We start from the raw sequence: 12,455 nt of genomic DNA, 5'->3' as shown, positions 1-12,455 counted from the left end.
TAGTGATCTGGTATATAATTTATACCTATTTTATGTTTCTCTTTTATTTTTTTATGTATTTGACAGAGAGACAGACAGAGAGAGAACACAAGCAGGAGAGCAGCTGAGGGAGAGGGAGAAGCAAGCTCTTTACTGAGCAGGGAGCCCGAAGTGGGGCTCAATCCCAGGACCCTGGTATCATGCCTGAGCCAAAGGCAGATGCTTAACCAACTGAGCCACCCAGGTTCCCCTGTAATTTACACCTTTGAAAGAAATTGCCCAATTACAGAGACTGTACTAAACCATGTACTAAACCACTAAACCATAGTTTCAAAGTTCAGTGAGCCCAAGTACCACCTGGACGGTTTATAAAATGCAGATGCCTAGGCCTGGCTAATGGAGACCTTATTTCCCCAGCCTAAGTATCTATCTGCCTTTTAAACATGACCAGGGGATTTTCATTAAACAGGACACTTTTTAGAGCAATTTTATTGTGTAAGAGAACGGTAATGTCCTTTTCAACCTAAAAGCAAAACAGGTGTCAAAATCCTTACTCAAGAGTAGCTGCCAAGAATACTTGAAAACACTCCAGGATGATTAAATCAGAGTCAAATTTCAAAGCCATGGAAAGGAGCCATACAACTGACTACATGCAACCCTTCGGTCTCAATAATGCATCTGACAATACCATGAATGTGAGTGTGGAGAGTCTGGATTCTTAATCATTCATATATATATATATATATATATATATATATATATATATATACACACACACATATATATGTAAAAATATATATATATAAATATATATATACATATATATTTACAGTTACAACTTCAAATGGGTCCTCTAAGAAGCTCATTCAAAAACTGAAATTGATCATATATATAATATATAAATATATATATATATATAAAGATTTTGGAACATAAACACAAAGAATAAAAAATAAGTATCTCTGAACAAATCAAACTGATTTAAAAGTTCTTTCAGTTTGCAATACATGGTATTCTCTAACATTTATCTATTTGGAAACTGAATTTAATCTGCATGATATAAAACTCCCTGAAAACTTACTTCACTTATTAATATTTAAAACATTCTCCTTCAGGCGCGCCTCGGTGGCAGAGTCAGTCAAGCGTCTGACTCCTGATTTCAGCTCAGGTCATGCTCTCCGGGTCATGAGATCAAGCCCCATATGGGGCTCCACGCTCGGTAGGAGTCTGCTTGAGATTCTCTCCCTCTGTTTCTGTCCCTCCCCACCTCGTTCTCTCTTTTCTGCCCCTCTCAAATAAATAAATCTTTAAAAATGGAAAAATAAAATACCTCTGATTTTAATAGCAACTATTTTAGAAGATCATAATTTGCTTCTTCCTTCATTTATGTGTGTAACCTAATAGTTAATTGTGTTTAAAGAAGATTATTCTGATCTGTACAGAACACATAATCCAACAACTGCAGAATACACATTATTTTCAAATACACATGGGACATCCACCCAAAATGCCATATACTGAGCCTAAAATAATAGTATATTTCCAAAGATTTTTTAAAATCCTACTGCTGAACATCCACATCTAAGTATTCTACCTATCTAAAACATGCACACTGTTAAGGTGGTTGATACTATTGTTTAAGTCTTTGGGATAATTTGTTACTCAGCAACTGAAAATAATAATCTTCTTTAAACACAATTAACTATTAGGTTAATAGCTGAGGCACTAGGACGGACAGTGAGAAACTGTAATCTGTACTCCGTGAACCCACAGAGCACGACTGCAGGTGTCGTGTGCACATGAGTCCTCTGAGCTCCATGTTCTCGAGCACTGAGACAGGGAACAGCCTCCCATCCTACCCACCCAGCAAACTGAAGTGCACAGCAGGTTATCCCAAGCAACATACCAGAGCTCGGCCGACCCCACAGACAATCTTTGAAACATTCTGATTCACTCTATCGAAAGGCACAACGTGTGAACAGGATGGTACCCATCTGCGGCAAAGCCTGTCTGTACACAGTCAAAAAGGAAACACAGGTGGAGAAATCCAGGCATGTTCATCTTTGCTGCTCAGAATGCAAGAATGCCAAAGGCGAAAGTACACTGATGGCCACCTCTGCCTTCTCCACGGTAATCTAAATATCCAAAATAAGAACAGCAACGACTACACCAAACCGTAAAACGAAACGCTGAACGCAGCTATGCTGGCACAGCCATGGTTAATGGGCATGGAAATATATTGATAATCAACTCAAAGAGAAAAAGCAGGCCACTCTTCAATCCTTTATACTTTAAAGAAAGTCTGTGTCAGTATTTGAGCAAAGAGAAGAGTCAGGCCACAAAGCCCATTCAAGCAACACCAGGGATGAGCGCTGGGCAGCAGCATCAGATAATTATTTCCTTCTTTATGTGCTTCTTTTTCTTCACCAGGAGCTATAATATTTTTATATTTAAAAAAGCAACCAAAAAAAAAAAAGAAAGAAAGAAAACAAGGAAGGGGAAGGGAAAATATTGAAAGATTAATATAACATGAGTTCATCTCTTTGTAATATTATAGCTGGGCAAAGGCACCTGTTTGAATTCTTCATAAACATCAAGAGTTGCTTTAAACTTTGAAGTTGAACCACGCAATAAATTGATTGTAATTTAAGTTTCTAGGTAAGTGGATGGCAGGAAAAGGATCTGAGAGTCACCTTACACCCAGCTCACTGAAAAGCCCAGAAAGGAGCAGTGACACCAAGAGAAAGAGCAGCAAATCAGAAACGGGCAGAACAGTTCTGCATTTTGATCGATGCAGGAGCTACACGGGACAAACCCCACAATGGCATGTGCTAGTGAATCAAATCTCCCTGAATTTACACACGATTTCATGCCTGGGATTTTTCATTTTCCTCAAGATTTCAAGAAAACATAGAGGATATCTGCCAGTTCTGAATGAGGCACTGCGCTGTCAGGAAAGCAGAAGCCGAGAAGACAAGACAGCCGTGCTCAGCCATCTCGCAGCCAAGTACAGGCATGGAGGGAGGGTGAAGCAAAGGGTCAGTAACAAGAATGGAGGGGAAGGGGGAGAAAGAGAATTAGGTTGGGGGAGAGGAGGAAGGTGGGCAGCAGGAGGAAGGCAGAGACAGGGAGGGAGAGAGCTCCCCAGGAAGAACCAGAGTGAGTATGAGACAGCTTCACCATCCTCCAACCCCATGATGTGACCGCTGGCTTAACCTATCCCGTGCCGTGACACACATGATGACACACAACGTGTGCAGCTGGCAGCCCTTCCGTAGCTTCATCACGACCAGAGCACAAACGAGGCTGTGGCCAAAGTCTGCTCCAGCCCCTCACCCCATGACAATAATCATCTGACTTCTACATGCAAAGCCAAATATCCTGTCACAAATTCTTAAAATACTGAGGGTCACTTCTCCTCCTCCTTCCCTCAAAGAGCAGGACAAAAGGGTGAGAGCAAGTGAACAGTGATGTGCCTGGGGGTGGTCCCGTTCTTGATGCCGAAATCAGAGGACACTGAGGATGGTCCTACAATCTAAAAGCTCCCCAAGAGCAACACCAAGAAAAGTGTGGCTTTTGGAACACAGTGAGCATCTGGGGAGGATGCCTGGGACACCTCAGCTCCCTGGGACGCCCCTGCTCCCTGGGATGCACTGACTCCCTGGGGGGCCAGGTAGAGCACTGCCCATGCCCACTCTGGGACGGGCCAGTGCTCAGGTCAGAACTCAGAGACCTTGTATTATCACACACGGAAACGGACCTCAGTTGTCAAGAAAGGGGGTCGGTTTGGTTAAGACAAAGGAAAAAATGGCAGGAGAAACTTTTTTAAAGAGAATTCCATTCAAAAAGTTGGAAATTTAAAATTCTGTAACATAGTAATCTTAAGAAAGCCCAGGTGTCAAGAAAAGCATTATGCCGTAGAATTCAGTATAGTGAAGACTCACAATACTTGCTATAAAACAAACACACCAAAGGGAGTGTCCCAAATGTTCTTTAAAGTAAGTTTCTAGTTAGAAAGGGAAGTACTCCCACCTAACCACCCCCCCCCTTCTTCACTAAATGCATCCTGAACGGCTTCCCTGGATTTAAACTCACTCTGTCTTTATCGTCTGCTACATCACAGAGGATATCGTCAAGGTCTAGTATTCCTCCGTCTCCGTGTTCAAGTCGGTGCACCTGTATCCAGTAGTTTGGATCCTGTAGAAAACAGAAACATCGAATGTAGGAAGTTACATCACCAAAAGAATCTCTAACACCTGAGAATCACTAAAATGGAACACTTACTAAAAACGCTTGTTTAAAAAATGCTGAATTACCAATCTTGTCACTTTTTCACTGCACAGAAAAGCAGCTCAGACACTACTTCTCAAAATTATTAAACATTACCATAAAAACTACTAATACAAATTGTATATAATTACTCTGCACCCACATTTATCTGGACTTCTTTTCAAAGGAAAGTCAGTACTCAAATTGACTGGTCATCCAGAACACAGAGACTAAGTTTGTAAAAATACCTCTCTCTCTCTTACACACACATGCACACACACATATTGTGGCATCCATCTTCATTCTTGAGCCTTACTCTGCATGATTCCCAGATTACAATGTTGTCCAGAGTCCTTAGGACACCTGTTGCTATGGTTCCAACAGTGCTCCAGTGAGCCATCAAAGAACAAACTCCCCAAACAAACCACACTCTTATTCTTCTTTACCAAATGGTATTTAAATCCTCCAAGGGAAATCAGGTATAATTAATATCCTGGGGGAGAATAAAGAAAGCTGCACCAACCATCATTCCCTAGCCAGTTAGAACAGAGTCATCCTGCCCTCTGCTCCGCCCCCCCAAGAAAGCTGTAGGATGATCTAATCAACTAAAATATTAACTTTCATTTCTAAAACCCTTTTAGTGTGCAATGAAGCAGACTGACCTCAAAATGCGGCTTATAAAAACCTTTTCTTGCTTCCCTATCCTCCCCACACTCTCCATGTGAGATCATAACCTAACAGTCTTTCTATAACATTTGGAGCTACTCCTCTGAAATAAATTTCCTCCTAACAATTTTCTCAACCCCTTGACTTTTCTATTTCAGAACCTATGTTCTAGCCTTTCTCTGCCATAGTTAGTTCCCCTTTCACAGCCTGTATTAAGTCCTGCATAACTGTCCCCCCGTGCCCACCGTGGAGGCCCAATGCCCCCACTACACAGGGCCTCACCTTATCATACAGGCTAACCCTTCTCACCCCTCATGACACACCTCAGTCATCACCTTTCTTCCTCACCAGAAAGCGCCCCAAACAGTTTAGAAGTCTATCTCCAGTCTCACTGTTAATGTTTCTAAAAGACATAGTACTTTGGAAAATAGTACTCAGATGTAAATGCTGAGTCTTTAAAAGCTGTTGATACTGTATTTTTTTTCACATGCATAAAATAATTGTATAAAACCTTCTGTTGACCCTACTTTACTCTTCAGTCACTCTACCAACTCTCTAACTCTCTTTACAGCAAAATTTTTAACAGATTTGTTGTTTCACATTCTTCTTCTCTCATAATCCTGTTCCAATGAAGTTTCCTCCCCACCACATGCACAAGAATGTCCATTAAGGTTACCAACGGTCTCCATATTGTTTAATGCAATGGTCCGTTCTCAAGACTCATCGGCCTTAGTCTATCAGCAGAATGTTATACACTAATCACTCCCCTGCTCTTTCAAATACTCTGTAAACCTGCCTTATAATCTTTCAACTATCTGATCAAGGCTTGTCTAATTCTGAGATTCGGTTCTTGTCTCCTCTCTCCAGAAGGGTCCTGATTCTACGGTCAACTATGCCACGTAGCCATGACAACATCATGTCAGAACATTTATCAGGACAGCACTTATTAAATGCCACTCCACAATACGTGCTGAACAGAAACTGTGTGGAGGGAAAAAACCAAGAAGGAAATCAGCACTAATCCCAAGAGAGCATAACACACACACACACACACACACACACACACACACACACCAGATCTAAGCAGGGCACATAAAAATGACCTCTTCCCACAAGAGTATAAAATCCAGGAAGGACATTTTTGCCACTGAGAAATATAGCTCCTTGGAATAGTAGTCTCTCTCAGGAGATTTTAACTGGCAGCTTTCATCAACACAATTCTGTCTCAATAAACAGAGGATCTGCTATATTTTCAATGGAATAGTGAAGAACCTATAAGGAAAACTTTTCTTTAACAGTTAGAGTATATTTGTTGATTCTACTCTGGTAGTTCACCCTAGAAACTTTTGAAATGTTAATAGCAGAAACCATTGTTATCCCAGCTATAGAAACTTAGAAGTGTAACTGAACAAAAAGTTGTGATAAGACACTTTTTAAAATACCAATAAACAGTAATTCTACAATAAATACACCTGTTATGAGGTTTAAAAACCAAGATGACACAACACTCAATTTAAAAAAAATAAGAATGTCTCATTTAGGATTAGTTCATTTAAAATAACCAAAGATCTAAACACCGAACAGTAGTTTTATGTTCTGACAACCAAAAATCCCTCACACACAAGCAAAAAAAACAAGGAATGAAGTTCATCAAGGGGATGAAGACAGAGCTACCAAGAAGCAAATGTCCCAGCCAGACAAGGGTCCCCAAGGATGGGGCCAACCACCGAGAAGAAATCCAGGGACAAAACCACAGGAAGAATCACTGCTTCTCATCCAAGCTAAGAACAGGAGCCGGGACCTGGCCTAAGGAGGGAGACAAAGAGGTAGAGGGACCATTTCTAAGACCAGCTGAGAATGAAAGCACAGGTGTGTAATTTGAAAAAATGCAAGTTGCAATGAAAGGTGTTGCCCACTCTATTCTAGGACACAATAAGAGCTAACAGTATGGGGGAAATCCTAATGAAAGACTGGCCCCGCAAAGAAATCCTTCCAGCTCTACAGAGATCATCATCGCATTATGCAACAAAGCCATGAGTTCCGTGAGCTGTGACCTGTGGAACACACAGCCTCTGCCTACCTTACACACAAGTAAGCTTCAAGAAAAGTATCTGCCACTGGAAACGGTGGTAGCCTACTCTCTGCAGTGACCATGTGTACAGCAATGGTCTATATCCTGTCAGATTTTCAAATGAGAATATATACGTAAATATAAGACTACAAAAAGACAACTGAAAACTCATGTTAATTTGAAAATTAATTACTACTTGCAAAACACAGGATGAGAGCAAAAACAACTACCGCTGCTCTCTGTGAGAAATTAAAATTTATCAGATGAGGCGTAAGCAAAAAGTCAAAGGAGGTAGACCATGCGTCATTAAGAAAAACAGACATAAAAACGCTTTGAGTTCAGAGGAAGGAAAGATTACTTTTGCTTGGAAAGATTCAGGAAAGGCTTCTAATGAGCAGGCTGGGAAGAAGGAAGAACACAGAGATCATTCTGAGCTGAAGGACAGGTATGAACAGGCAGGGAGGAGGGGCACGGTTTATTCATTAAACTGGGAGCACAAAATGGGCCACGCAACAGAAACGGAAGGTAAAAACATCCTACCAAAGTGAACCACGTGTACTCGGGCTCCCCCGTCCTGAACCCCCCCAGAAACTACAGTCGTTACATATTTTTCAAGGTGTATCCCCACAAAAGCAAAGAGAACAGAGAGAAACAAGGGTAATAGAGCCGCAGGAGGCTGGGAAGCTGGGCTAATGATCACACATGGAGCGGACGCAAGAAAGTGAACCCCGCGCCGGACTGCGTGGGAAACCAGGCAGCAATGTGACCTCCTCGGGAGAGCCCTAAGCTGCTCTGGAATTGGGGAAACCAAGTACCTCAGAAGAGAGGAATGAACATGGGAGGAAAAACCGCAGGATCCGCTGAAAAAGTCTCTTTAAGCAGCAAAGCCCAGTTTCCGTCCTGGCTACACACAGCACTGGGACGGCCCCAGCAGCTTCCTGGAGGCTTATACTGCAGAGATCTCTGAAAATGGGGTGGGACAGGGGAGATGAGCGAACATTTACACACTGAAAGCGGGGAAATCCAGCTCTCTGCTTCCACGTGTTCCCGGAACGCGGGCAGCTGGAGTCAGGCCACCTAGACAACGGCCTGGATGATCTCTCCCTGGGCATCTGACCACCTGAAGACCAAAGGGCCAGAGGAATCTAGACACCCAGTGCCCCTCCTGTGCACCTCAGCTTCTGAGCCCTTGCCTACACTCTAAGGGTCTGGGTTCGAGTTAGCACCCCTTACTCAGCCAGCAGGCAAGGAACAGACCCCGAGGAAAACCCCAAGGATGGAGCAAAGGCCAAAGCAAACAGAAAAGATACCGAGAAAAACAGGTTGTATAAAAAGAAGATGGTTGTAAAAAATCCATCACTGATACCCAGAAGAGTTCAGATGATGGTACATCCAGGTAGCAAAGGAAAATGAAAAGACAGGGAAAGAGGAAAGGAAAAAACAGAGAGGAGAGCCAAACAAAAGCCTCTTAGAAGTTAAAACCATGTCCTGAAAAATCATTAGAAGATTGGAGAGGAAGTGAAGAAACGCCCCAGAAAGTAAAGGAAAAAAGGAAGATAAAAGCAGGTAATAAAACAGAAGACGAATCAAGTAAGTCAAGCCGTTGAATCACAGAAGCTCTAGAAAAGAGAGAACTGGGAAAAGAGGAAAAAAAAATCAAGTTAGTTCCCCAGAATGACAAGAGTTTCCATATTAAAAAGGCCTGTAGAGAACCCAACACAAATTATGAAAACAGGCATACACCAAAAACAAAAACGAAAACAAAAAACAAGCACACACCAAGGCACATCAGAACAGAAGAGACAAGCAGAAGATAAAACAAACAAAAACATTCCAGAAAGTAAAACACAAGTACTATAATGAATGGATAAGGAATCAGAATGAGTTTGGCCTTCTAGAGAGCAACACTAGAATCCAGATGACAAGGGAACACTGTCTTCAAAGTGCCTAGGAGAAAGGGTCCCCAGCCAAGAATGCTATACCTCACTCAACAGCCATCAGTAAAGTGCAAAGGTAGAAAAAAATGTTTTAGAAATGCTATTTCTCCAAAAGTTACTCTCTCCACACCTTTCTCAGGAAAGTGCTGGAAGATGTGCTCCAAGGAAATAAGCCATGAATGAAGATGACATGGCATATGAGAATAGGGGACATAACATAGAAGAGAATTCCCAGAATAATGTGAGGCTGAGCCCAGATATCAGTGGGGCACCAGGGGCAGAAGGTGACCGGTCCTCAAGGAAGTGGGCCAGAAGCTCCAAAGGAGAGGTCTTCAAGAAGCTGAGAGTACCCACTGTAACTAAACACACCAAGATGTTACTTTTTAACAACTGGCTGAGCTGGACTAGAATTGGCTGTAAATTCACAGAAGACCAAACAAAGGAAAAAGTATTGTTCGTTCCAGGGAAACCACAAAAGTTACAGGAAAATGTCACCAATGTATCTATCACACACAGTTCAGCTCTGAGCAGCTTTTTTTTTTTTAAAGATTTTATTTATTTATTTGACAGAGAGAGACCACAAGCAGGCAGAGAGGCAGGCAGAGAGAGAGAGAGAGAGAGAGGAAAGCAGGCTCCCTGCTGAGCAGAGAGCGCGATGCGGGACTCGATCCCAGGACCCTGAGATCATGACCTGAGCCGAAGGCAGCAGCTTAGCCCACTGAGCCACCCAGGTGCCCCCCTGAGCAGCTTTTAATAATGAAAATAATGGGTGCATCGAATACTTAATCAAAATTACGATTACTTTGGAGGGAAGGAAGTGTGTGTGCATGCATGCACGTGTATGTGTGTGAGACAGAAAGAGAGAGACTGAGACAAAGAAACCTCTCTCTCCAGACAGAAACAGAGACCCAAGAAGTGGCTGCAAGAGAATGGGGGCAAGGCACATGTGGGGCAGTGAAACTGGCTTAAATCTTCCATATTAAATAAAAAACATGACAACAGCAACTAAAAGCAATATAAGCAGTTGACACACAAATATGAAGGTAGTACCAAAAGAATCAAGAGCAAGAACTGAAAAGGGCCATCTCTCAGGGAGCAGGTACGGCTCTTTTCCTAAAAATCTGACTATGCACATCCATAATGTTGGAAAACAAAAAGACTGGAGAGAAACGGCATGAAAAGTCCCTGAAAATAACAGGCACAGCACACAGCTTGAAGTAAGCATCCATCAGTCCTATTCGCCAGGGGATAATTACGCAGCCAAGACAAATGAAGTCAGTCCATGATACAACAAACAAAAAACATTTCGCTTTTGAAGTCAAAAGAAGAGCACGATGGATAGAATTAGGCCACATTCTCAATTCCCCTGGTTAAGTATCTAATTTACTTAAACCCAAAACAAAACATTTCTTTTAAATACATTTTATAGTTCTTTTTTAAAAAATGAATCATTGGAATTTCAAGAGGGGATCTACACAGTTTTGCATTTATCTAATCAGCTCCATTTCAAAAATGCCTAGCTTTTAGTATAAATTCAAACCAAAGGACCTACTTTCAATTTTGTTGTAACACTGTTGACATTAAACAGATTTTTCTGTTGCCTTTTTTTTTTTAAGATATTATTTATTTATTTGACAGAGACAGAGTTCACAAGTAGGCAGAGAGGCAGGCAGAGAGAGAGGAGGAAGCAGGCTCCCTGCTGAGCAGAGGGCCCGATGCAGGGCTCGATCCCAGGACCCCGGGATCATGACCTGAGCCGAAGGCAGAGGCTTAACCCACTGAGCCACCCAGGCGCCCTTTTCTGTTGCTTTCTTAACAAGGCCTGAAAAAACAGATGGTCAGAAAACATAGCTGATGTTCAACAATACAACAGTGACCTCCATCGCAATAAGGGAATATCTATTATTTCATGGCAAGTGCACTCCTCTGCTTCCCACTTTTCCATCCCAAACCACACCCAACACACATACACCACTGCACCTCCACACCTAACACAGAGCAGCCACAACCCCGATGCCTTCCCTGAAGGTGACTGGCTTGATTTACTATGTCAGTCAAAAAAGAAAACAGCAGCATGAAACCAAAGGTGAATTCCAACCACATGGAAGTAACTTTCAGGCATTTTGTTTCATTAGAACTGCACACAATCTCTTATGGAGTCACACCGTAGCCCAGCCATGTGGGCAATCTGCCCATTACTGACCTCCACCTCTGACACAACTTTCACAACATCGCCTGAGTCACAGCTGCTCCCCCAGTTCTGCACCACTCCACAGAAACAGAGGGAAAGGGGGAGGGATCGGGGGCTGGCTTGGGACGGCACCAGGACAAGGACAAGAACGCAGTCACCACCAGTATATTTGCGTTATGCATTACAATTCTAAGAAACACACTCGCACTCGTGCATTATCCAGTGTGGTAAGAGGGTTTATGATCCTTGCTTTCGATGAGAAAACTGAGCCACAGAGAGCCTAAGCTGCTGAAAAGAGGTCACAGTGAGTAAATGCTGTTGGCCAGGACCCCAGGCAGCTTCGGCTGATTCATGTCCCAGCCTTTCTCAGATCCACGTGGATTCTTTTCAAACAGGAGCATTAGAGTGGCTGTCCTCTGGTTACCGCCCCTCTTCCCAATCTCTTTATATTTTGCATAATGGAGAGGTATACAACATATTTCTTCTAATAAAAAGTTTTTGACTGTTAAAAAGCGTTTGAAAAGCCAACCACCTAAATATTATATTACATGTTCTAATCTCATCTACGATTTAAAGCTGAGGTTCTCGAAGTAGTCCATTCTCGCATTATCACCTGGGAACTAGCCAGCAATGCTAACATTCGGGAGCTCCACCTGGCCCTACTGAATCAGAATCTCTCAAGGCGGGGGCAGGGCCCAGCAACCTGTGTCTTAACAGGCCCTCCAGGTGATCCAAATGCACACCAGAGTCTGAGAACTCAGAATTTGTGGTTTAGTATATGTGCTGCCGAAGCGAGCACAGAATTTGTGGTTTAGAATTGGGGCCGTGTGGGGGCTGAAATACTTCCAATTTCTTTTACGTATTATTACATATCATGTTTAGCTCATAAATTCATGGGTTTAATGTTTTCACCCACATTTTTTTTTTTAAGATTTTATTTGTTTGTCAGAGAGACAGAACATGAGCAGGGTGAAGCAGGCAGAGGGAAAAGCAGGTTCCCCACTGAGCAAGGAGCCCAATGCGGGACTCAATCCCAGTACCCTGAGATCATGACCTGAGCCAAAGAGAGATGCTTAACTGACTGAGCCATTCCGCATCCCTCACCCACACTTCTTAAATCAGATGTTAGTTACTACATCTTGAAAATGGTTACCGCACATACACACACACACACTTCCTATGATAACGATATGGATGTATTTCTTCCTTTCATCTCTTGTCCTGAATAATCAAATTACTTTCCAACTCATCTTACTGCTTCTAGACTCCAGCCTTCTCATTCCTGTCCTGCATCTTGCTGCATAACTATCTTCACGAAATACCCATTTCATCACGTCCCTGT

General features: G+C 42.5%; 1 protein-coding gene across 19 annotated transcripts in view; it reads right to left on the bottom strand.

Annotated features, from left to right (window-relative positions):
• Positions 1–12,455, bottom strand: part of PARD3 (par-3 family cell polarity regulator) — a 666,688-nt gene that overhangs the window by 547,389 nt on the left and 106,844 nt on the right. For all 19 annotated transcript variants that reach the window (XM_046011672.1, XM_046011682.1, XM_046011678.1 and 16 more), the window contains exon 2: positions 4,075–4,176. In XM_046011672.1, coding sequence (XP_045867628.1) covers positions 4,075–4,176 — 102 coding nt within the window. The remainder of the gene's footprint in view (positions 1–4,074; positions 4,177–12,455) is intronic.

This window comes from Meles meles, chromosome 7 (assembly GCF_922984935.1).
Source record: "Meles meles chromosome 7, mMelMel3.1 paternal haplotype, whole genome shotgun sequence".
Taxonomy (NCBI): Eukaryota; Metazoa; Chordata; class Mammalia; order Carnivora; family Mustelidae; genus Meles; species Meles meles.
Note: the sequence above shows the minus strand (reverse complement) of the source record. Positions and strands in the feature narration are given on the sequence as shown.